Source organism: Peromyscus eremicus, chromosome 7 (assembly GCF_949786415.1).
Source record: "Peromyscus eremicus chromosome 7, PerEre_H2_v1, whole genome shotgun sequence".
Classification (NCBI taxonomy): Eukaryota; Metazoa; Chordata; class Mammalia; order Rodentia; family Cricetidae; genus Peromyscus; species Peromyscus eremicus.
In genome coordinates this window covers 6,701,341-6,728,770 of record NC_081422.1, presented here as the reverse complement: position 1 = coordinate 6,728,770, position 27,430 = coordinate 6,701,341, and the positions used below count along the sequence as shown (strand labels likewise).

Genomic DNA, 27,430 nt, shown 5'->3' with positions numbered 1-27,430 from the left:
TTAGATTGACACATTGGCTTAAACTGATTTGCGTGAACCCTCAAAGCCCACTGGCCATGTGCTCCTGACTTCTGATCCAAGCAACTTTCTTAAAGTCTGTTCATGGTGTCTCTTCCTCATGTGGCTGCAGTGGACTTCCAGACAGGACAGGAGATCCCAGCCAAAGATTCTGTCATCCAACCAGTTATTCTTGTCTGCAGACGTACACTTTGTCAATTCAACTATAAACAGTACATAGTGTCCCAGCCCCTGGCAGTGGGATCAGGATCTATCAATGGTGCATGAGCTGGCTTTCTGGAGCCCATTACCTATGGTGGGATGCCTTGCTCAGCCTTGATACAGGGGGAGGGGCTTAGTCCTGCCTCAACTGAATGTACCAGGCTTTGCTGACTCCTCATAGGAGGTCTTACCTTTTTGGAGGAGATGATGGGAAGGTGAATTGGAAGGGAGAGGCTGAGGGTAGCAGAAGGAGGGATGAGAGGGGGATCTGTGGTTGATATGTAAAATGAATACCTTTTTTAATAAATAAAAATATATAATTAAAAAAAGTACATAGCAGAGCGTTGGAATAACCGGGCCGAGACCATGCTTTTTCCCATGCTGAAATTCCAGCTCAGGTCAGCATGGGTGGACTTTCAATGCTGTTTTGATCTAGAAGGTGAACTGTCTTAAGGCAGTTTGTCCACACTCATTCAGGTGATGCAACTGTGACTCACACCCCCAGGGAATCAGCGGTGACACATCAGGATCACTCTGACCTGAATTTAAAATCCTTCAAGCCTTTCGGGGGAAATTCAAGTGCTTGTTTGGGAAGGAGTTCCTAACCACCTCTCGTGTTCTTTTAGAATGCTCATTTTTTTTTTTAAATTTAAATTTCAGTTTGAGACATATTTACATGTGTCTGGTGCTCCTGAAAGCTAACAGGGAAAGAAGTTCTCTCTGGAGATAAAGAGGGATAGAAAAGCTGCCACCTAGCCATGTGTTTTTGTGCTTCTGAAATTACTTATCCCCCTGCAATCATCTCTGACAAAGATGTAATTGCCTCAGTAATATAGAACGCGCCTGGAAAGCATTTGGCAGGCGAATCTCTGCGATGCAGTCATTCTAGAGGGAAGCGGCAGTAACAAAACAAAAATGGTGTGGCTCCCTTTGAAATGAATCTCACCTAAACCTGAGCAATCCAGGCATGCGTGCCGCAAAACACACGCCAGCATCCCCTGTAACTACAGAATCGAGATTTAAACTCCTGTTAAACAATTTAAAAAGTCACTACATGTCTGCTATCATAATTCTAGAATGAAGTAGAAGCTCTTCTCTTTCAAGACAAAAACTGAATAGATTAAAGAGACTGTAAAGTAGTGTGAGGGACAGTGCTGAGGAAAGGGATAAGAAATGTTAGTGGATCTCAGAATGAGCAGGTAGTGGATCTCAGAATGAGCAGTCAGTGGATCTCAGAATGAGCAATTAGTGGATCTCAGGATGAGCAGGTAGTGGATCTCAGAATGAGCAGTCAGTGGATCTCAGAATGAGCAGGTAGTGGATCTCAGAATGAGCAGTCAGTGGATCTCAGAATGAGCAGGTAGTGGATCTCAGAATGAGCAGTTAGTGGATCTCAGAATGAGCAGGTAGTGGATCTCAGAATGAGCAGTCAGTGGATCTTAGGATGAGCAGGTAGTGGATCTCAGAATGAGCAGGTAGTGGATCTCAGAATGAGCAGTCAGTGGATCTTAGGATGAGCAGGTAGTGGATCTCAGAATGAGCAGTCAGTGGATCTCAGAATGAGCAGGTAGTGGATCTCAGAATGAGCAGGTAGTGGATCTCAGAATGAGCAGGTAGTGGATCTCAGAATGAGCAGGTAGTGGATCTCAGAATGAGCAGGTAGTGGATCTCAGAATGAGCAGTTAGTGGATCTCAGAATGAGCAGGTAGTGGATCTCAGAATGAGCAGATGCAATTGATACAACATGACAATCAGTGACAACCTGGACATTAAAATCAAATGAATTTTGGCTCCATTATTGCATATAGGGTGTTTTTTAAGGTTTATTTTTGATTGTGGGTGTGTTTGCATTTTTAATTGTTGTCTGTGTGTCTCTGTGTGTGTCTGTAACTATGTGTGAGTCTGTGTGTCTGAATGTCTGTGTGTGTGTGTGTGTATGTGTGTGTGTGTGTGTGTGTGTGTGTGTTTGTGTGTGTGTGTGCCTGTGTCTGTGTATCTGTGTCTGGGTATGAGTTTGTGCATATGAGAGCAGTACTCCAGAAATCCAGAAAAGGCTCTCCAGTTTTCTGGGGCTAGAGTGATAGGGAACTGTGAGTCGCCTGACATGGGTGCTGAGAACGAAACACAGTCCCCTGTCAAAGGACTATCTCTCCAGTTCCAGCCTGTGCACTTTAATGTGAGACTCATCAAAAGAAAACCATTGCTTAGTACAAATATAAATGTTTTGAAAAGTCTTTTGTACACTTATTTTACAGCAATGAATAGATGTTTGGGGGTGGTTTTATTTGTTTATTTATTTATTCATTATTTTGAGATGTATCTCCAATATCACAAGCTAGCCAGGAAACACTGTGTGTCCAACCTTGAACTCTGATCCTCCAGTCTCTACCTCTGCATTGCTGGATTACACACTTACAGTGCCACCCTAAACACTGGACTGGTATCTTTAAATCAGTTGTATTCAAAAGCACTAGAGAGATGTGTAACTGTTTTCTCATAGCTAAGAAAAGATTTCAGAAAAAATGTCTTTCTTGTTGCAGGTCCCTCATAATGCCTTTTGAAGGTGTTCTTTACAATTGTATCTTTGTTGTATGGTTTCCTGAATCCAGGGGAGGGGGAGAATTAATTTGAAGTTAGTACAAAAGTCTCTACAATTTTTATAGCATAGGATTTTAATATATATAATCTGTACAGAGCTGTTCGACCTAATCTGTGACCTTTATTCTACCATTTCAGTTAACACGTGTTTGTGACAGTATTTATGATTCAGCCATGTCAAAGCCAGAAATATTTCCTTGCTCATATATCATGTGACAAAGAAAATGCACTTCTTGATGGATGTCAGTCAGACATTGTGTATTAGAAAAAATAGTGTGAAAGGTCACTGAGCATGCAAACAAATGGAGAGGTGTTTTTGAGACCTTCAGGGACTGTTCTACTCTGTCTGCACCTGTCATAAAAGTCAATGAATACCTTTTAAATATCAGAGAACATAACACATTTCTCCCATGATCACAGAAATGGAGTTTTGTGGCAAAAGCATTTAATGAAATTTAGACTCCCTCTTTTGATTACACAAGGTAAATATAGTATTACCATATGCTTGTTAAATGTGTTTCCACGTTGGAGTTAAATATTTAACAAACAACACCAAAAAAACCCTATCGGTATTTAGCCACTCTTTGACAAATTATTTTGCAACGTTTGAATCCTAAATTCTTTCATCTGTAGCAAAGGAGTAAGAAAAGCATCATAAAAGCTAGAAATAGTGATAAACACCTGTGATTCCTGCACTCCAAGGGTGAGACAGGAGAGTCACAAGTTCAAAGCCAGCCTGTTCTACATAGTGAACACAAGACCAGCCAAGGTTTTACAGCAAGAGCCTGGCTGAAAATACAAAATTAACAAACAAAAAAGTATATTATATTGTAGCAGGAATCTTAGATGGTCTTTTTAATAAAATCAAACCTGAGGCCAAGTATTGGGGTGAACACTGGAAGATCAGAAAGACAGAACAAGCCACAGCTAACCTCACCTGGACAACTTCTCAGCTGGTCTTGTTTCCTCAGACTAGAAGCCTCTGTGTCCTCATATCCGAATGTCTCTCAGCTGAACTGCTGCTAGAAGCCTGAAAGCTTAACCAGCCAAAATGCTTCTAGTTTCTGGTCCTCACGCCTTATATACCTTTCTGCCTTCTACCACTACTCCCTGGGATTAAAGACTCGCTTTCTGGGATTAAAGGCGTGAGTCACCATGCTTGGCTGTATCCTTGAGCACATGGATTTCTGCCTCTGGAATGCTAGGATTAAAGGCGTGTGCTACCACTGCCTATCCTTTATGTTTAATATTGTGGCTGTTCTGTCTCTGACCCCAGATAAGTTTATTAGCATGCACAATATTTCGGGGAACACAATACCACATCATATACTTTAGGATTTAGTCTTAATGGGAATAATGCATCTAGCATTTTTAGTACTGTAGTTAACAGTGTTCATTCACAAAAATATCTATCCCTCTGTGGTTGGAACTAGGTTGCTTCCATAACTTAGCCCCAGAAGCAGATAGATAGATAGATAGATAGATAGATAGATAGATAGATAGATAGATAGATAGATAATAAACAAACAAACCCACCAATTCCAGCTGACAGTCTTTGTTGCTAGACTGGATGGACTGCCAGACACCTTAAGTTGGACCATTCACTTTTCCAAGAAATGCCCTCCCTGACTCAAGGATAGAGGCCTTCTCTCCTCATCATTCTAGATTGTCACTGGTTATTGGTAAGATTCTAATGCAAATTGATCCAACACAGAGACACAAATAGATCACCTTCTTGTCTAGTGTTTTTTCACAATTTCATTGTAGCATGTCACAAGAATATATTATAGAGATTTAGCTGTATATTAAAACCATACCTAGAAAACTCAAGGTACTTTTTCTAGAGGAAGCCATTTATCAAGGAATATTGGGTGTTATTCAGCTTTTAATATATAGCAGCTGTCTTCTGCTATGAAATTCTTGTGTGCCCATACTACTAGCCCATATGGCAAACAATTTAGCTTCTAAGACCTACTGCTGATCCAGGTAATACCCCTAAATGCCTAGGAGACAGGAGGCTGTAGATGCATAGCTTTATTTCTTGGGCAAATGAAGCTCAGACCATTCCCCTGCCTTCAGGTCTAGTAGCATTGCAGAGCTATTGTCTCAGGACAATAGGGCTTTTTGCATAACCAGGTGCAGTAAAGACTGGAGTGGAACTCCTGGCCCAGGCAGAGCTATGTGGCCAGGAAGAAGAGAAGAAGGCAGAGTTTCTTAGAGCCAGGGGTAAGGAGCAAGGAAGGAAAGATGAAAGATGAAGGAACAGAGCATGAGGATGAGGTCGAAAGCACAGGAGCTTACTTAGGACTATGACAGGCAGGCCCAGTAGGTACAGAGAAGAGCTAAATGTGAGGATGGAGCTGAAGCTGTATAGATAGAATTTTGTGTTAGAGAAATAAACAGATGAAAGAGCATGGTGTACATAGGTTCTTTTCCCTCAGATAACCCCACGCTGGACGTGGCATCTTCCCCAGGACCCTGGGAGGGATTTTCTCAGGGCAGGACCTTGGGAAAATTCTGTTACTTGACAACATATCATTCAAAAGTAAGTCAGGAAGACAGGAATAGCTAAGAGACCCTGTAACAGTGCTTGACAGAGATAACACAGGGACTGTGGCTCATCACTTCCTCCTTTTTTCCTACAGAACCCAGTGCTGCCCCCACTGATGTCAAGGCTACGAGTGTATCTGTCTCAGAGATTCTCGTTACGTGGAAACATATTAAGGAGAGTCTCGGAAGGCCACAGGGGTTTGAGGTATGACAGAATGACTGAAAATAAGCCTTTTATTTTGCTGGCACTGTGTCCTCCTAAAGAGATGGTTTGATGACACTTTACCAGAATCATATTCCTTTGAAACTTTGCTCTGTGATTAAAGAAAGAAACACTGTTCTCCTGGCAAGTATTTTACCTCTCATTAGTTGGCTTATTTTTTTGTGATCTCCACACCACTGTGCAAAAATGAAAGAGGAAATAAAATGGAGTTTTAGACAAACCTAGAAACTATCGGTAGGTATTTACTTTTACTGTTTTAAGAAAGAAATAACAGCCTTATAATCATGAATATGCCATATCAACTCAGTGATATCAATTAAGCTTTAGCCTGCACAGGGATTGAAGGATTGTGGGATACCTGTGAGCTTGAGTATTCCAGCTTAAGTACAGGAAGAGCCCAAAAAGCATTTTCAATGGAGTGGCCATATCAAGGTCTGTTTTGTATTAAAAGCCTCTTGGTCTAGAGTGGAGAGAACAGACTTGAGGAGAGCTTCGGAAGGAAAGAGTAGCAGCTGGTCCAGTCAGGTATCAACAAGGGTGCCATTTTCTAGAACTGATGGGAAGTGGACCGTTACTTTAAATGGAAGCACACAGAATTTAATGGTGAACTGGATGTTGGCTATGGAAAAGAAAGTACGGATAATCCCAGGGTTTTATGAACCAGCACACTGGATGACTAACACACAGAAGTTGAAGATTCTGCTTTGGATGTTAAGCTTTATAAGCCTTCTTTATTTCTGCTGCTGTTTGTTGCTCTTGTTGTTATACTATGTTATTGTTGTTTGAGATAAGAGCTCATGTATCCCCAAACTGGCTTCCACTCACTAAGTAGCTGGGGATGACACTGAACTCCTCCATCTCTGAAGTGCAGGAGTGAAAGGTGTGCATCACCACACCTTGCTTGTGTGTTATTAGGAATCAAACTAGGGCTTTGAAAATGCTAGGAAATCAGTCTAGAAACTGAGCTACATTCCCTTGCCTTCTTTATTTCTAGAAGATTAAGGGTTGAGCAATCTATAACTCTGAAGAATGACCAATATTAAATGATGCTTTAAACTTGTATTGGCTATGGTCACTGTACACTAATAAAGAAGTTACATAGGAACTGAGCTCTATGGTATGGTATGGCCTAGAGCTCAATGAAAGAAGAGGATCTGACCAAATATACTAAGAGGGATACACTGAAGAAATTCAGGAGCCTAAAAGTTCAAAAGGACAAGAATGTTCCATTGACCCTAATGCTGCTGAAAAAATTTAAAAGGCAAAGTCCAAACCAAGCCCAGTGGCACACACCATTAAGTCCAACCTACTCAAGAGGCCAGCCCTGAGCAACACAGGAGGCCTCCTAAAATTAAAAAAAAAAAAAAAATCACAAAAGATGAGAGATCAGATCTCCAGATGGATATGGAAGAGATGAACAGACTTTCTGAGAGACTTTGGTGTCTTGCTGGTCAAGGCTGGCCTGAAAGTGAGGATCATGTGTGACACAGACATGTCAGAGCACCATGTCTTTGCTCAACCTGTCTCCTTCAGAGCAGCAAATTTTCACAGCTATGAAACAGAATGTCCTCAGCGGTTACACGCTGGCCAAGACGAGACAGATTCTGGTGGGGTCAACACTGCGGCTGTATTTTTAAACTAAAGTGACATAAATTCTGAAAATTTAAACCAGAGAGACTCCATGAGCACAGTAACATTTATTCTGCTTTACATTATAAAATAAAGTTTAAAAACAAGGAATTATGGGCTGGGAAGATGACACCATGGTTAAAACATTTAACAAAATGGAGAGGACCAGATTTTGAATCCCTATAATCTATGTTAATGTCAAGTAGCTGTGGTGACCAGCCCAGAAAGCAGAGACAGGGGACCCCCAGGACTATCAAGATGAATCTGCAAGCTCTGATTTCAATTAAACATGCTTCCTTACTGAATGAAGTGAAAGAGCTACCAAGGATGATTCCTGGCATCCACCTCAGGCCTCCATGTATACAAGCACACATGCATGTATACCAAACATTCATACACACAGGCAAACCACATGTCTCAGTTAGGATTACTATTGCTGTGCTGAAACACCATGACCAAAGCAAGTTGGGGAAGAAAGGGTTTATGTGGCTTATATTTGCATATCACTTCATTATAAAAGGAAGTCAGGACAGGAACTCAAGCAGGTCAGGAACCTGGAGGCAGGAGCTGATGCAGAGGCCATGATGCTGCTACGGCTTGCTTCCCAGGGCTTGCTAAGGCTTCCTTCTTATAGAACCCAGCACCACTAGCACAGGAATGGTACACAATGGACTGGGCTCTCCCTGAGTATCAACTTGTAAGAAAATGCCCTCCAGGCTTGCATATAGCCTGATTTTGTGGAGACATTTTCTCAGTTGAGGTTCCCTCCTCTCTGATGACTCCAGCTTGCGTCTAGTTGACATTGAACTAGCCAGTGCACCATATATGCATAAAAGTGGAAAAAAAAAGAGTTTTTGTTATAAGGCAAATGTCAACATCTTGCTAACTAGAAAAAAAGTACATACTTTATTTAAACGAAAAATGAAGGCAATGTAAAATTCAATGGCCAAGTATGACATTACCTGTTATTTTAAGTGAAATATATTCAGCCATGACTTTGATTTCTTCTGTCTCATTGCTGGATAGTCAACTTAAGATTAAATGTGATATAACAAGGGTATTAACACCTCACCCTCTTTTTTCTGCATTCTTCCTGCCTTAAAGCTAGATGCACCTCTGCCCCCTCTGTCAGCAAAAGCAATCAATATTTATGACTAAATCTTATACACATTGCATCTTCTCTCCACCTCCTCTCCTCTGACTGCCGTGTTCCAGCTTTGTTCTCTAATGCTAGACTTCTGATCATGCTAACAAAGCAGACATTAGAAACAGGAGCCTTGTTACCATAATCAGAAGATTGCTTTAGTTTTTATATACTTTTATCTGTCTTATCTTATGGCATACCTTTCTAGTCACAGTTCAAATTTCACTGCATTGTATAAACTTCCAAATTACTAGAATTGTTTGGGAAATGCAAATGACAGTGTATTTGATGGCTCCTCCCATTTTTCTTGAATTAGAGTGTGTAATTAAGACAGATTAGGCCTGTGAATATTATACTATAATGGAAAAGACCAATTTAAAGATTGTGTAAACAAGTCAACAAGTAAATGACATAAGGCTGGGTTGATGTCCAGCACAGAGGAGAGAAAGCGAACACAAAATCCACCTCTAATGAAGAAGCTGTTTGCAACTGATACTTTCTGGGAGAGGGAAAAATCAGTTTCCTCCATATTCCAAGGCAGGCCCCATGCCAACAAAAAAATGGACTCCGGGTTTTTTGTTTGTTTGTTTGTTTGTTTTTGTTTTTTTTGGTTTTTTTTTTTTTTTTGGTTTTTCGAGACAGGGTTTCTCTGTGTAGCTTTGCGCCTTTCCTGAGACTCACTTGGTAGTCCAGGCTGGCCTCGAACTCACAGAGATCCGCCTGGCTCTGCCTCCCGAGTGCTGGGATTAAAGGCATGTGCCACCACCGCCCGGCGGACTCTGGGTTTTTATTGCACACTTTTTGTTTAAGGTTGGTATTTTTTTTTAATTGGGTCTGTTTGTTTGTGTGTGTGTTTGTTTGTTTTGATTTTCTTTCTGTGTGTGTTGTAGAGGTTAAGAAAGAGAGAGAGAACATTAAGTTGAGTGAATAGGTATGTGGGGGAGAAACTGGAAGGAATTGGGGAAGGATAAAGAATATGATCAAAATACACTGTATGAAAAATTTTGTTTTAAGTTTTTAAAAAAGAGTTAAAGGTAGAGCTAACTTAGTTCCCTTAAAGAACAGAAAGAAGCAGAGGATATCGGCGGGCAATGGCATGCCTGGAATTAGAAGTCAACGGCCGGGTAGAGACCAGGTTGTGTAGAAACGTACAGATGACAGAGTTGAGCTTCGTCTCTAGGTGCAGCAGAAGTCAGCAGAGTGATTTACAGAGGGTCTACGTGGTCAGTCTTCCTGGCAGCTTGGCTAGATTTGGAATCACCATGAAAACACAACTCTGGGTGTGTCTGTGAAGGATTTTCCAAAGAGAATGCACTAGGAATGGGTCTGGGGTTCCATACTGAATGGAAAGATGAAAGTGAATAAAACGCCAGCCCTCGTCTCTCTCTGCATTCTGACTGCAGATGCAGCATGTGCAGCTGCCTCCCTTCCTGTCATGACACTTGTCCCTCAGGAACGGACAGTAGTCTCCAGGTGTGAGCTGCCCCCAAAAAACCTTCCTTCCACACTGCTGCTTCGCTGGGTGTTTCACTGCAGTGATGTGAAAAGTCAGAAAGACTGGGAGAGATGATGTCTGATCCACATTCTTTGAAATGGCTGGCAGCTTTTCCATGAAGAGTGGGAAGGGAAGGAGAGAAAGGCCAGGGAGAACAGGGGATTACTGTCCTCCTGAAGCAGGTCCTGGGGGGCTTAGCCAGAGGCGGCCTGGGCGATGTGAGCGCCAAGTGGAGGATTTTAGAGGCAGGCTGGCTGAATTTGCCGACAGGAGAGAAATGACTGTTTCTACATTGCTGGATTAGTAAACTGTGCCATTTTCCAAAAAACAAGGGAAAGAAAACAAAGAACAGATTTATAGGTAAGAAACTAAGAGTTCTATTTTGTCCAAATTAATCTTGGGGTTTCTGTTAGAAATACAAGGATGTCACTGGCTTAGGCTGTAGGATAGGGAGTTTAGAATCTAATGGAGAGATCAGGGCGGAAGGCACAGAAGTGTCATTGAAAGCCATGTAATTAAGTACAAACATCTGAAGGGAAAATTTCAAGGCTAGAACAGAGAGGAAGGCAGAGGAGGACTTCGCAGGCAGACCTTGTAAAGTTTCACCAAAGACACAGAACCAGCAAGGAGGCTGGCAAGGGAGATTGGTTTGACAGAGAAAACACACACACACACAAACACACACACACACACACACACACACACACACACACACATAAAACAAGACTGGACTATATAATACTGACGGGAGAAGGAAGTGATTGCTTTTGCTCAGGGCAGTTTGAGGTCAGGCCAGGTGAGGCAGAAAAACACAATGGGTTGGGAGGTTAAGAAGTTGTCTGTAAAAAAAGAAATTAATATCTCTTCTGTTGGCAATTCAGTTACTTCTGATATAGACATTCAATAACCTCATAATGCTACTGCTCTCTAAATAATGATTAGTGGCAGTAGTTGGGAAGAGGGGACCTCTCTTCAGACCTCTACAACACCATCACCTTCCACCCTGTGCAACTATCTGAGTTCCTGTTATAACATCACAGTGTTTTGATGTTCCTGGGAGCTAAAACTATCCAATCTTTATATCCATAATTATTGTGAGCAAGACTCAACATCTGAATGTATTTTTGCACTGAAGATTTCAACATTAGCCTAATTAACCCAGGAAACTCTTTTAGCCATACTTGCCAACAGCTCAAAGACCATACTTTGGCATTAGAAAGTCCCCATGATGCGTTTGGTGGCTGGGGAGTAACAAACAAGTAATAATTTCTAAAGTCACATGAACAGATTCACATCCTCTAATGTTCCCATCAAATACATAATCTCCTACTGAGTTCAGCATGGACAGCCGAATCTCTGGAATACACAATGTGACTTTAATAAGCAACAATGCCTCAATCGATAAACAAACTTGATTTACTGGTGACTCACCTGATTTCTGGAGGCTTTGTAGTTGCTCTTTCATAAGTAATTGAGGAAGGCTACCCTTAGCAAAGATCATGAAGAAATAAGACTGATATGAGACCAAAAAGGTCTGATAATCTTTGCTATCTCCTCAGCTAGGGCACCATCACTGGCCTCTGGCAACCTAACTCTCTGACCCAGACTGGTTGCCACCTAACTCAAGTTGTCAGTTAAATTTTGACCTCACACACTCCTGGTCTCACATTCTGGGTGTTTCATCTGGACCTCATTCATTATTTGGTTACTGATCCAGAGACTAGTCATGGAGCTCCCTGCCATGTTCAGGTGCAGTGTTGATGCTAAACCAGAAAATAGACTGGACAAAGGTAGTAACCCTTGTAAAGCTCACATTCTAGCCATGGGCAGTGGTACTTGCTCTCCACCAACCTAGCACTCAAAAGAGTAAGGTGGAAGATTCTAAGTTCAAGGTCACCCTGTACTACATAGTGAGACTCTCAAAAACAGAATACAAAACAAAACAAAGAGATAAATCAAGTTCCAATCTGGCAAGTAAGTTGCTTGAGTTCGTGTTTTGGTTTTGTTTCAGTCATAAAGTAGGGTCTTGGTCCTAATGCCAGGCAACTCCTTTTGCTAGTGACCTGGTTTTGCCGTTTTCCCCTGTGTGGCCGTGCAGGGCAGCAAGAAGGGCATCAGTTCACATGTACTGATGAGAAATCTGCCATTGCGCCTTAATTGGTTTAAGAAATAATACAGCAAATATTTTGACTTAAGGCTAACTTTCATTTGCAATTAACCCAACTCCTTCAAATATATTGACTACTTGATCACAATCAAAGTCTCAGTTTTTTTGTTATTAAGTTATCACTCTTGAGGGGAGCCTGGTCTACATAATGAGTACAGGTTAGCTACAGGCAGAGCTACATACTGAAACCTTATTTAAGACAAAGAAATAGGAGGAGGAGGAGGAGGAGGAGGAGGAGGAGGAGGAGGAAGGAGGAAGGAAGGAAGAGAAGAAGGGAGGGAGGGAAGAGAGGAAAGGAGGGAGGAAGGAAGGAGGGAAGGAAGGAAGGGAGAGAGGGAAGGAGGAAAGGAGGGAAGGAAAGAAGGAAGAGAGGACAAAGTTAAGCAATTTGAGGTCACTGTAGCAGTATCATCCCTTTCTATGTCTTTGTGATCCATTCATAAATGTTTCTAATAGTCATGAATAAGCTAGAGAAGAAATCCACTGACTTTCAATGAGCTTCTAAGATTGCCCTCTGCACCTCACAATCAAGAAAAATCACACCCTCTGAAATCCAAGTGCACGCACCCATCTGTCCAGTTGTGGGAGTTTGAATATAATTGGCCCCCATAAGCTCATAAGGAGTGGCATTATTAGGAGGTGTGGTTTTGGTGGAGTAGGTACGGCCTTGTTAGAGGAAGTGTGTCACCGTGGGGGTGGGCTTTAAGGTCTCATAAGTTCTCAAGCCATGCTCAGTGTCTCAGATCACTTCCTGTTGTCTGCCAGTCAAGGTATAGGACTCAACTCTCAGCTATTTCTCTAGCATCATGTTTGCCTGCATACTTTCATGTCACACCATGATGATAAGGACCAGACCTCTGAAAATGTAAGCTACCCCACTTAAATGCTTTTCCTTTATAAGAGTTGCTGTGGTCATGGTGTCTCCTCACAGCAACAGAAACCCTAACTAAGACACCAGTATTATAGAAAGCTTCAATAATTGGGTAGATGGTCTCATAGAATATCTCATTTGAAAATTTTTGTTCTTTACAAGTTACTTGAAATTTTATGGCTATGAAGACTAAATGTAGAAAGCAAGGTCATAAGAATATGTTGAGATTTTTAGCCTGTGAGATGTAGTTTGATTGAAAGTTGGAAATAGGCTATATCTATTGAACAACTCCAATTCATGAATAACCATGACCCTCTCAACTGGAATACCATCTCTGTCTCTGACCCATGCAAGTAGATCATTAGGTTCCGTCTTGAATTTATGAGCTCACCAGCTCTGGAGTGTCCAGTGAATGGTAATCCCCGAATCCTCGAGAAGCATCCCCCAAGCTTGCGAAAGCATATAGAATTTTTATGAGCCTGCAAATTCAAAGCAGATGTCATCCTGGCAGGAAAACAGAGTAAGCCATGAGGCCAAGCTGCATCATTTTTCTCTAGTTTCCCTAGATCAGGAAGAAGGTTGGCAGGAATGGTGGAAACGCAATCTGAGCTGCTTCCTCCTTTCATCCTTCCACTCAAAGCAGGTAGTGGGCCAGGTCCTAGCCATCTGCACCACAAAGAGCCCAGTCTAATACTGGGAAAGTTCATGGGACATTAATATGAACAGAAAACATAGTAACAATATGTCCATAATTATCCTAGGATTCTATAGCACCCTGACCTTCGAGAAACAGGACAAACCCACGCCAGCACCCTCGACAAGTTTATATTTCTGTTTGTAGGAGCGTATACTTCTGTCCCTAAAGTAGCCTCCATTTTCTTAAATAAAAAAGGTTCATTTGCTGGTTGCAATAGGAAGGAGAATTATTTCTAGTAGATATAATTCTTGTAAAAAAAAAAAAAAAGGTTATGCATTTTACCTAGGGAACAAAGTCTCCCATGATTGCCAAGCTTATGGCATCTATTTTTACTCCTCCCAATTGTAAGAGAATTTTAACTATTTTTTTTTTTTATAGATGGAGTCATTTTAATAGTAAGCAAGCAATAATGCAAGTTCTTGGTAGGGAAACGGATGCTGAGTGCCTTGGTTTCAGTTCTGAACTTGATGCTTATAGAAAGGAAGGCAGAAGATGAGACAATTCGTCCCATGTAACACTGGTCTCTAAATCGTAGCTCTAGCGACCCTCTTCTTCGGCTTTGTGCAGCACTTATGTGTGTTCACTTTTAAGCTTCCAGAGAATCTGCCACTTAGGAGTTCATTTCAGACTTGTCACTAAAGCCATTTCAGCTTATTGATTGCCTGAAAAGATACCAATTGCACTGTGCTTTATAAAATAAGTTGTAGTGGAGATTTCTTAAGGGGAGAAGCAACTTGATTGTTGTTGTTTATTTTATGATCTGGACGCTAATCATCAGAGCAGAAGATGAAAACAAATGGGCCTTGGTGCTGTCTGACAATAACCCACGGTAGGCAGATTGCACTCAATTTGTCTATCAGGAGAGAGAGTAAAAATGGCATTGCAAATAAAAGCTAAGGGGAAGAAGAAACTGAAACAAAGTGAGTTGCAAACCGCTGAGACAAAGACTGTTTGCATTTCCATATGGTGTGTGGGTGGCCTTTGTTTTGCAGATTCTCTGTGCTTTTTATTACAACTATGTAAAAATAAGAGTGCAAAAAAGCTAGCCTGTGAGAAGATGCCAATTCTCTTTCTTTTCTTAAATTCTGTGTCTTCTAATATAAACCAAATGGTTGTCATGTCATTATTGTTAGGTTTTCTTCTTTGGGTACTTCCATAGATTGTGCAGCAAACAAAACTGTTTGTTTATTTGTTGTTTGTTTTTTCAAAAATCAGTAGACAAAAAAAAAAATATTTTAGGTGCTTAACCCGACCCTTCCTGGTTCTATTGAAAGACAATTACAAAGAATTCTTTTAAAAAGCAACCAACAGTGAATCTCAGACTTCTGTGGGTTTTATTTCACCTGTGCTATGTAAAGGGCTACATGGAGGAAATTCTTTACCCAGTGATTCACAAGACTATTCAATTATTTGCCTGGTATACTTGTCCAAAAAGTACCAAAAGGTTTTGCAAATCTCTTCTTCCATTTACCACAATGTGTTTGTTTGTTTTTGAGACAGGGTCTTATGTAACCAAGCTAGCCTTGAACTTGCTATGTAGCCAAGAATGACCTCAAATTTCTGATCCACTTGGCTCCACTGCCTGAGTTAGGGATCAAACTCAGTTGGAACCCCAACTAGGGATTCTAGGCAAGCACCTCATCAACTGAACTACACCCTGAACTATCACTATTTTATTTTGATGCTAAATAAAAATGTTATCTTTGCTTTAAGTTAAGATTTAACTTTGTATTATGAAAAGACTTTAAATTCTCAAACATGTGTGATACAGTTAGTATCTTTCATTCCTATGCCCTAGACATTCACCATAAACAGTTGCCACCTGGGGAATAATCCATCTTATGGATAACACCACTTAATCCTGTTATTTCAAAGCAAATCTCAGCAGTTACATCATTTGTTTCATCAAGTAAAAGGGGAGGTGGAGAGATGGCTTCAGTGCTTGAATGCACTTGTGCAATCGTTAGAATTCAGATCCCAGCACTTATGTAACAAGCCAGCCAGGCATCTCTTACATGTCTGTAGTCCCCCTGGTTCAAGGTGGGCAGAAACAGGAAGACTGTGGAGCTTGCCGGCTTCTAGCCTAGCCAATACAACCTGAGACCAAGACTGAAGAGGAGACCCTGTCTCAAAGGAATGAGTAGAGATACCGGCACCCTCTCTGACTTCCATTCGTGCACCTGCTCACATATGTGCACATATACACATAGATACATAAATAAATCTTTTAAAATTATGCAGAAAGCCAACCTTGAAATACAAACATGTTTAGAATGTAGCTTCTGCTTCCTGAGGACCTCGGAGTTGAAGAGTGGACTCACGTTTTGTAGGGCACATGTACCATGTTTTCCTTATCCCCTTGTCAGTTAAAGGACATTTAGGTTGTTTCCATTTCCTAGCCATTGTGAATATGGCTGAGCAAGGATCTGGAGAGTAGGATGTAGATTCTTTTGGGTATATGCCGAGGAGTCGTATGACTGTCTCATATGGTCAATTTATTTTTAGCTTCTTGAGAATTCTCCACATTGATTTCCAGAGTGGCTGTGCCAGTTTACAATCCCAATAGTGAGTGAGGGTTCCCTTCGCCTTACAACAAATCTTTCCAACATTCCTTGTAGGTTGTTTTGTTTATCTTTGACATTCTAAACTGGCTGAGATAAAAATCAAAGTTGTTTTGATTTACTAGGGTTGATGAACATTTTCTTCTGAGATATTTCTTAGCCATGATTTCTCCTCCTCCTCCTCCTCCTCCTCCTCCTCCTCCTCCTCCTCCTCCTCCTCCTCCTCCTCCTTCTCCTCCTCCTTCTCCTCCTCCAAGAACTGTCTGTTCAGGTCCCAGGCCCATTTTTGAATGGATCATTTGTTTCTTTGACTCTTACTAATTGCCAGTCAGAGGTATGGCTAGCAAAGGTTCTCATCCACTCTGTGGGCTTCCCTTTCCCCATGATTGTTCCTTTACCTGAGCAAAGGACTGTCAGTTTTATGAAGTCCAAAAGCAGGAAGCACAAGACACAAACCTGACGTGCCTTTCTCACACCTGAGCTGGCCTCTGCTGTCCTCCTTTCCCGGGGCCCCTGTGTTCCTCTCTGTGTAAGTGTGCTTTCTTTATATGCTAGCCTAAGATGTCAGCAGAGCTTAAGGCACACTTGAGGGTCTTACCATTTTTACATTTCCTTCCCTTCCTGTATGTCCCTTCTGTTCCCAGCTGCTTTTTCTACACCACCCCTCCCTTCATGCCTCCAGCTGGTAAGGCAGGCCAAATCTCCCTCACCTTGGTCAGTGGGACTAGAGTAATGAGACCCCTCAAACAAAACAGCCAAGTGCACAGACCAGACCTGCTGCTGTTCCAGCTTCTCAAGGAAAAAGTCTATGTGGCTTTGACTACTCCAGCATGTTTGTGAAGATTTTTTAATTCCCTTCTGGATTAGAGTTTGCATGGCCACGCTACTCATTTGGGCATCTCTGTAATATCCCTCAGAGCTACAATGTCACCAGCAACCCGCACCTCCCTGCTTTCTCCCTCCCTCCTTCCTCCTGCCCACTTCCATTAAATCAATCTGGAACATTTCCAAAATTCCAGAACTTTGCAAGGAGTTAGCTTTGATTATTCATTTTCTTTATGTTTGTTTTCTAACTCATTAAACCCACACCTGCCATTACTATTCCCTCTTTCTAGTTTATTTGGTATAAAATAATCTTTCTCATAAATCTCAGTATTGCTAATTCTCACTTTTGATCTTTTATTGATAAATACAGGTCAAAGACTGCATTCTGAATATCATATCATAGGTACTTCATATAGTATTAAGTACATAATTCTTTCAAATTGAGCATTTTTCTAGCTAAAACGTTACTATTCAGGTCAAAACTTTTCTTCTTTCATTTTATTAAAATATATTAAAAGACCCTTGGGTGTGTGGGTCATCTCATAAGGCATATTTAAGCACAGCAGTAATGATAATTAAATACTTCCAGAATTTTCTCTACTCATTGTGTTCTTTTAAAAAAATTAGTCAAGAGTGCCAGAGAGATGGCCCAGTAGGTAAAGGCATCTGCTGTCAGACCTGATGCTGGAGTTTGCTCCCCGGAATCCACGTGGTGGATGGGGAGAACGGACTCCCTCAAGGTGTCCTCTGACTACCGCATGCAGGCCACAGCACATAATTGCACACACAGGCACAAACAAAGTAAATACATGTAATAAAAATAAGAGAAAAGGGATGTTCTAAATAAAATTCAGTAAAGATGGCAGAGAATGGAAGAAAACTAATGTCTGTAGTAAAATACATGGATCGAGAATGAATCCATCTGGGTGCAGGCAATTTTCTTTCACTGTTTTTCAGATAGTAAAAACAGCGTCTCAGAAAACTAACTACAAACTTGTAGCAAGAATTGTTAGAAGGTCTTATTAATAGAATCAAACCTAAGGCCAGTTATTGGCGTCAATGCTGGAAGATCAGAGAAGCAGAACAAGCCACAGCTACTTCACCTCACCAGTTCCTCAGCTGATCCTGTTTCCTCAGACTGGAAGCTTCTGTGTCCTCATCCGAATGGATCTCAGCTGAACTGTGCTCAAAAGCCTAAAAGCTTAACCAGCCAAAAACTTCTAGTTTCTGGTCTTCACGCCTTATATACCTTTCTGCTTTCTGCCATCACTTCCTGGGATTAAAGGCTCATTTCTTGGGATTAAAGGCATGTGTCACCATGCCTGGCTGTTTCCAATGTGGCCTTGAACTCACAGAGATCCAGAGGGATTTCTGCCTCTGGAATGCTAGGATTAAAGGTGTGAGTGCCACCACTTTCTAGCCTCTGTACCTAGTGGCTGTTCTGTTCTTTGACCCCAGATAAGTTTATTAGGGTGCACAATATTTGGGGGAACACAATACCACCACTGATTCAGTAATTGATGCCGCTGATATTCCTGTCACATTTCCGCCTTCCTCACTTCATATCCACTAATCATTGTTCCACCGCCTCATAAATATTCAAACCTTAACTAACCATTGTTTATTTATCTTATTTGACTCATTAAATTGTGTCCTTTATGATAAAATTACCTGTGGGTACAGAGCAACTAATACGCATGTAATGTAATCACACTGCCGGCCAGCCCATCTTAGAGGGTCAACTGTGAAAAAAGCCAGTTTAATAATGTACTTAATGCTAAAATCAGGAGAGTAGGAAGCTGGAGACAGATAATTTGAGGCTATCTGGCCTTCGCCAAGTAAAACAAACGCATCTTCTGTGGGAACCATGTCCTGCTGGTCCAGGACTCTGCAGCCCTAGACAGAGGACATGCTGACGTTGACTGTCTCATAAGCCAAAGACATGTTGGAGGCAATCCAGCATTGGTCAAGAAAAGGTTAGAGTGTTTTTAAATGCCGGTGCAGGTGAAGGATCAATAGATCAGCGGTGGAGTAAATGCCTTCCTTCTAAATCTCGGTTTCCGTGAATTATGACCATTGTGTTTAGCAACTCCAGTGGATCCTCTGGAATTATATAAACCCAGCTTTTCCTAATTCTCTCTAAGGATGGAGTCATGAAAAGAAAGACAACCTCATTGTCATCTCAGCTAGTGGCATGAAGTAAAGTTATTACTGAACTTTCTATGTTTTCCTTTCCTTTCATCTTTGTGCAATGACCCAGTCTCAAAATCCTATTTTCTAGGTTCAAGCAAGCAATGTAATAGCCTCTGGCCTCGTTCTCCTTTATCTTTGCTTCACTGAAACAAACTGCAGCCAGGCCCACTGAGCTCTGCATCTCAGCTCAGGCCTGAGGAGATTTCTTTGTGCAGGGACGGTAGGCGTGGGTTTGTGCTGGCGCCAGGCATCTGGCATTGGCTCGCACAGCGCAGGCCAACCGTCTGAAAGGTGTAGTTCAGAGATGCAGTGTCCTCACTCAAACAAGCCTGCACATCCTCTAAAAACACTTCAAACCAGTTGGGTAAGATACAAAGGTAATTATACAGGGTGACAGAATCTAAAAAATAAAAAAAAATAAACTGGTCCTTTTCTAATTTGAAAAATATTTATTTTACATAAATGGGTTTATTTTATTTTTGAGGATATAATATAATTACAACATTTTCACCTTCCCTTTCCTCCCCTTAAACTCTTCTACATACACTTCCCTACTCTCCTTCAATGTTTTTCACTAATTGTCATTGTATGCATATGTATATGTATATGCATATGCATATATATCCCTAACTATAACCTGTTCTGTCTGTTTAATGCTACTTTTATATGTTTTCAGAGCTTACTGTTTGGCCCAAGAAGTTCCTTTTAATAGATGATAGAGATAGATAATGGACAAATATATCAGATAAACAGATGACAGACACTATGTACAAATGACGGATGAATATATAGATGATAAATGTATAATTGATATGAGAGGAGACATTTGGTTGATAGGTGACAGATAGGTTAATAGATATATAGTAGTTAGAAAGATAGAAGAAGACAGACAGATAGATGATAAATGACAGAGAGATGGTTAGATAGATAGAAGGTAAATAGATAGATAACAGATAGAAAGATAGATGATGGATGACAGATAAGATGGGTTAGATTGAAAGAGGGCAGATACATAGTTAGATGACAGAAGATAGAAAGATGTTAGATAGATGATAATCTCTTACCCAGAAGAAAAACTTTAAGCACATGATTCTACGTTTTCAGGAAATGAGTGAGAACAATCTTTTCTATTCTTAAAGCACATCTCAGAATATGAAGAAAACACAATCAAAATCTGGACCCAAATTACCAAAATGAAATATCCAATAAGAACAACGAGATGCAAAGTTAATACTGCTAAATATTTTTATTTTATGTGTATGGGTGTGTAGCCTGAATGTATGTCTGTGTGCCACATGTGTGACCGGTGCACAGGAAAGCTGAAAGAGAGCATTAGATTCCCTAGAATTGGAATTAAAAATGGTTACAAGCTGCCGTGTAGGTGCTGGAAATTGAAGCTGGGTCCTCTGGAAGGCAGCCAGTGCTCTTAACCACTGGGCCACATCTCCAGCCCCAGTACTGCTAAATATTTCAATTGAGACTTTGAAGTAAAAACCTAAGAAATAACCTCAGAATGCAGAGCAAATGTGCAAGAAAATTATGTTTTAAAAACAGAGAGAAGATGGTACATGTGAAGGACAAAAGAATTTGTGTTTGTGAACTCAGGTAGCTGCAGAGAAGGTAGGATATTTGCAGCAAAAGACATGGATAGAAATCTCATATACTGAACAAGTACAAAAATCAGTATTTCCTGCCATACACTAATAAAGCTGTGTGTCAGTTACATTTTAAATAAAAACTAATATTTTAACATGAGAAAATACAAAAGATCAAAACAAACATTAAGGACCAAAAACATAGCATGTATTACAATTAGCAAATGCTCTAAAGTCTTTAACAGCAGGAACCAGAACATCTCACACAGGGAGTGGGAAGCCAAGGGAAGTGTAGCGAGAGATCCCTATAAGGAGGCTTACAGGCACTCACTGGCTAAGTACACTGCCCTACATGCACCTTACATGTACCAAAAGTAAGATTTAAATATAAACCTTCTGTCTTCAATGCCATGGTCTGCCGAGAGCTTGTAACAATATGGAAATTTTCCTATATTTATGCATTTCTGTTGGAAACAAAAATAGTACAAACTCTTTGAAAACTAATGTGGCATTTTTATATTAGAAGGCTTAATTTTCTTCCTAACTTTCAAGCCCATAATCTCCTTTCTGAGATCTATTCTGGGAAATTAAGATAACATGCCAAAAGCACCTGCTGTGAGTTAGCCACAGCAACACTTTAATCAGAAGCAAAAGTTGGGGAGCACTTTCCACACAAGTAAAACAATTGGAATTCAGATCCCAGCACCACCATATGCCAGACAGGCATGGCAGCTGCTTGTAACCAGCTCCAAAAGGCGGAGACAGGATCCCCAGACAAAGCAGGCCAGAGATTGGCCAGGTCATCGAGATCAGGGTTTGAGTGACAGAGCCTGCCTCAATGAGTAAGGTGGAGAAGCAATAGAGCATGATGCCTGATAAACCTAGGGCCTACACACACACACACACACACACACACACACACACACACACACACACACACACGCATGCATGCACACACACAAATGCACATGGAAAAACAATAAATTAATTAAACACAGTAAAAGTGATAGTTGTAAACTACTCAAATGTTCCACAATAAGATATTGTTTATATTGTATATGTCACTTCTTTAAAATGGGAAAGAATTAGTGTACAACAATATCAGGGGATGAAAGCTGGACACAAAATTATAGGTATAGACATACATACATAAACATCGAAGAAAATATAAAGTTCTGTGAGGGTAATAAAACAGTGGGCTGTACATGATGCTGATATTAAGTATCTTTTTAAATTAAATTCTTCCTGATGTACAAAACATCCAGGTATTTCATCGTACTTTGCTTCTATTTAGCATTCTGCATATTTATCTCTTTTGATGTTTTTAACTTCATTACAACAATTTCACATGTGGAACTCAAAGTTTGTGAGTTTATGGAATCAATATCTGATGGAGGAAATCAATATCTGATGGCAGAAATCAATATCTGACGGCAGAAATCAATATCTGATGACAGAAATCAGTATCTGACGGCAGAAATCAGTATCTGACGGCAGAAATCAGTATCTGATGGCAGAAATCAAATGAGCAAACTCTCAGCTTCATGGGGTGACTTGCTGGGACTTTTTAGCCCAACCCAAGCTTGAAAATCAATGAAGAAATAATATATTTCAGTCCAAATTTTTGTTCTCTCCCACATCTCAAAGGTAAAGAATTACAAGTTCACTATTAATTACAGCCCCTTTGATCTTGTAATGCTTTATTATATGTGCATTAAAAATAAATTTTTAGACTCCTCTCTGGGAAGTCTAAACTGCTAGGTGTGAATTCGGCGGATATAATCTTCTTCATCTGCATCAGTTTCCCAGTGCGCACATTTCTTATTTTATTTGAGATGTTTACCTTTGTAGTGGTTACTCAGAATATGGAACATCCAATGTTTAGAAATCCAAACTGTGTAATTTTACAAAAACCTGGAATTTCCTTAATTTAATCACTCAGTTATATCAAAATATACTTAATTATATTTTTAAAAATGTAACTGATTAAGAGACATCAAGGCAGAAGCCAGGAAATCAGATGCATCGCCGGAAAAGAAAAATGAGTATTCATTCAGCCAGTAACTTTTCAGCCAACTTGTTAGCTTGAAAATAACTTGGACTTTTTCTTCTGTTCAAAACATTCCCAGAGTCTAAGCAAGACAAGCTGGGTTTAGGAATTGGGAATAATGGGGCCAGCAGCATATGAAAGGCAGGAGGAGGGCTTCCCGATTTAGAAAACGACTTTTCTAAAGTTCACTCACGTGACTGTATGCTCCTCCAGTTCTTTGGAGAGACTGGCTGAAAGATCTGATCATTTTACTAGCCCTCTTTTATATATAAATTAGAGGTCTCTACAAGTACGTCAGTTGGGGTTCACTTGTGAAGAACTGATAACTCTTTTAAGCAATGTGTATTCTATGTGTCCTTTGCAGTTAGCAAAATTGAGGCAGTTCATGCAGGGAATTATTTCAGAATGGCTCTCAGGATCAGTCTCTAGGAACACAAAAGACAAAGCTGATGATTTTAAAAGCAGGAAGCCATCAAGTCCAGAAGCTAAGGCCCTTGTGACCAGGGAGCCACCAAGATTACTACAGTGTGACAGGGAGGAAGCCATCCTTACCTCAAGACCCTGTGATTAATGCCAAGTCCAGAATCCCACTATGTCTGCTCTGATTTGAACTAGCAAAATATAAGCAATGAACCTAATTCTTGAGCCCCACCAAGCCAGTGACTAGGCAACAAAACATGCCTTAATGCCACTGGGAGAAGAAAAGAGAAAAAAATGCCTCCATGTTTTTATTTGCCAGCAGAAAAGCTGAAGTGGCAAGACTTCTGCTCACATCTGGTTTCATACCACATGCATGCTTCCTAGCCAAACCAAAAGCCTGACCAGAACCCAAACTGCCAGAGAACTTGAGGAGTACAAAGGCCGGTTCTCCATCAGCAAAGCAAAGCACAGCAAGAGAGAGTGGACACCGAGAACTCATGAGTTCCCTCTGTTTATTCAGCGTCTATACATACTATAGTCACCAAAAGCCTCAATGTGACAAGGGTGGTGTATGAGGGCCCAATGCCAGCATCGCTTTTCCCAACACAACTGCCATCATTCTCTGCTGAAGTCCGAATATGACATTTTCCTCACAGTCCTAGTGTGTGACCCCTCTGTTCCCAGAACTGCTGAGGAAGTTTAGGGGACCTTTAGGGTTCAAGCTGCACTGGAGGAAGCAGGTCACTGAGGGAAGGGCCTCAAGTTCTGTAGCTCTGCCCTGCTTCCTCTCTCTCTCTCCCTTCTATCTACCTGAGGCAATGTGACTAGATGCTGCCACTTCTGCTGGCATGCCTGGCTGGCCATCCCGGGCCAGACCCTGCTGAATTCTAAGTTTCTAAGCCTAAACCAACCCTCTTCTACTTAAGTTGCTTCTCATCAGGTACTTTGGCCACAACAGGAAGAAAAATAGCTGATACATTCTGTCTCCAGAGAGGAAACCCAAAGGACCCCTCATCAGTCAACCTCAGCATGAGAGTTTGCTCCACCTCTAATAAATTCTATTAAAATAGATACACTACCTACTAGACATGAGAGTTTGCTCCACCTCTAATAAATTCTATTAAAATGGATACACTACCTACTAGACATGAGAGTTCGCTCCACCTCTAATAAATTCTATTAAAATGGATACACTACCCTACTAGACATGAGAAGAAGGTAACACCGGCTCATATTTATAAACGTGCAAAACAATCAAGGCAAACAGGGGTGGACTAAGGTGACGTCTCCATAGTCAAAGTGCTTGTGCCACGAGCAAGAAAAGCAGAGCTTGGATCCCCATAAACAGTATAAATGCTGGGCATACATGGCAGCCACCAGTAACTCCAGCTTCCCAAGGCAGAAACGAGGATTCCCAAAGCAAGCTGGCTAGCAAGACAAGCTAGTTGATGAGCTCAAGATTTGATTGAGAAATCTTGCCTCAAAGAATAAAGTGAAGAGGGATCAAGGAACATTCCTGAAATTAACCTTGGGCTCCACACGTGTGCAAACATGTATGTGCATAGGTACACACAGGTACACACACATACACATGAAAAGGAGAAAAGACTGCAGTGGCATTCTGTAATTATCTTCCCCTTTTTGTACTTATTCCCTTAGCCAGCATCTAGGCTGCCTCAGGTCCTCAAGACATCACAGTGAAACACAGGTCCCCCATTGAGATCAGAGCCTTTGGTGGGTTCCTGTGTCACAACCACCTGAGACATGCCAGAGGAAATCTGAAGATTCCAAACTCGCTTCTCGTTGCCCACCTCTTAGACCAGCAAGCTTAGCTAAAAGAGAATCTGGAAAATGCCATTTGGCCTCAACCCCATAGCAACCAGGGCAGAGCGGACAGGGGTGCAAGGGGAAAGAGAAGGGGTACATAGGCAACCATAATCCCGAAGAAAATTTCAGATTCATTTGTCTTGCTATAATGTGTTGACAGATTGGTTACTGGAAAGATATGGAGCCAGAAGACTCTGCAGAAACAGTCAGAACCAGAGGGAATGAGTCATTCGTCATGTTGACAGGATTGGAAGGCGACACCCTGTATCACCTCACAGTCAGGGCTTACAATGGAGCAGGATACGGACCACCCAGCGGGGAAGTGAGTGCCACCACCAAGAGACGCCGTAAGTGACCTGGGCTTTTGTTTGTTTCTGACAGAACTGAACATCTTTCTGGGTTTCTGAAAACCACATGATCAGAAGCAGCACAGGGTGCATCATAAGCAGAGTCAAAGGGAGTCTTGCTTCATTGCTCAGATCTGAATTCCGAAACCAGCTCAAAAAACTTTGCATTCACAGTTTGTAAAGGTTATCATCCTGTGAAACAAGGCAAAGCGATTTTGACACAGAAGGGAGATAAAAGGATTCAAGTTCAAAAGCTCAGTGGAGTAGCTATTAAAATGACAGTCCTGGAGCAAACCCTCCTCATCTGATTCCAGCTGGAGGGAAGCCTATGGCACCAGCCAGCTACCAGACACAGAGACAGAAATTCTCAGGACTGAAATGAAGAAATGCATTTGGGGTTTGTCAATTCGCTTCCCTTTTTATCTTACAGCCCCAAGTGAGCCTCCTGGCAACCTCAGGTGGGAGCAGCAGGGGTCTCAGGTTTCCCTAGGCTGGGAGCCAGTCCGACCTTTAGCCAATGAGTCTGAAGTCATGGGCTACAAGGTTAGTATCTGTTCGTTCTTTGAACATAAGCACATCTCGAACACTGATACTGCAAGGGTGGACCGTGAATGGGGCATTAAGAATCCTCTTATAAGCATTTTTGCTTTCTTGATGGTATTTTCTTCTTCACAGATGTGGTTTTTGAGGCTTGAATAGATGTATGTATTATAGGTTAAGCCTCTTTTCTCTTTTCCTCTTACCCCAGCCTTCATTTTCTCACTGATCCCTTTCTCACTCATCTTCTCTATCCCCTAGGCCAGTTCTTCTCAACCTACCTAATGCTGAGACCCTTTAATACTGGTCCTCATGCTGTAGTGACCTCCAACCTTACAATTATTTTGTTGCTACTTCATAACTGTAATTTGCTACTGTTATGAATCATATTGTAAATATCTGGTATGCAGGATATCTGATATGTGACCTCTGTGAAAGGTCAAAGGAGTCAAGACCCGCATATTGAGGACCACTGCCCTAGATGATGTAACTTCTAGTTTACTTTCATGTGTACATGCATGGTTTTATATTTCTTTATAGAGGAATCTATGAGCCACAAATGGGATTCCAGATATAGTATTCATCTTTCTGCAACTGACTTAACTTGCTTCACAATTCTTTCCAGTGGCATCCATTTGCCTGCAAATGACATAAAGAGAAGAAAACTCCATTGTGTATATTTTCCTTATCCATTCCTCTGCTGTTGAGCACCTAGATTGGTTCCATAATTTATCTATCATTGATAGTATTGTAGTTATCAGTCATGTGTAATTATCTCTGACATATCTCAACTTAGAAACAACCTTTTGGTAATTACTCAGGTATCGTATGGCTGGGTCATGTGGAAGATCCTTTGATCGTATTTGTCTCTTCTTAGAGTGAGTGTTTTCCTGTGGTGTGTAAAGCAGCAGTCAACCTCAGTTCCAAATCCACAAGGTATAGGAAAGAGATGGTTAGAAAAAGCGGTAGTAGCCTGAATTCAGTATGAATGTAAGTCATGTGAACACAGCCCTGTAGCACCTGGTGCCAGATGGAGGATCCTGGCATATGGTTCCAGTAAACTTTGTTGGCAGATGACAAAGCCTGAACCTCTAAGGCTGAATAGGATGATTTTCTGTTAACCATAAAACAGCACATTAAATAGGAAGGAGTCCATGGAGAGAGACAGAACACTACAAAAGACATTCCACAGGTATCTTGCCTTGTGTTTATAGGACATCTGGGGGTAGAAACCTCTACTCACCTCCAGAAACAACTTTGTTTAAAAATATGTATGACCTGTAGGTTGATGTGCCCGAATAGCTAACTTTTGAGCCACATCATCAGAGTTTAATATTAAATTCTGGACAGAATTACCAGTTGAATATTATTTAGAATAGATTTTAAAGTGTTTTTTTATGACAGTATTTAGGCTGATAACCATTATGATATTGGTTTTTTTATCAGAAATGGTAGCATAATATTTTGTGGATAAATTAGTAA

At 41.0% G+C, this 27,430-nt stretch overlaps 1 protein-coding gene across 1 annotated transcript in view; it reads left to right on the top strand.

Annotated features, from left to right (window-relative positions):
* Positions 1–27,430, top strand: part of Cntn5 (contactin 5) — a 476,649-nt gene that overhangs the window by 436,401 nt on the left and 12,818 nt on the right. Inside the window, exons 20-22 of the mRNA XM_059267217.1 lie at positions 5,463–5,572; positions 25,225–25,411; positions 25,842–25,954. Of these exons, the coding sequence (XP_059123200.1) occupies positions 5,463–5,572; positions 25,225–25,411; positions 25,842–25,954 (410 nt within the window). The remainder of the gene's footprint in view (positions 1–5,462; positions 5,573–25,224; positions 25,412–25,841; positions 25,955–27,430) is intronic.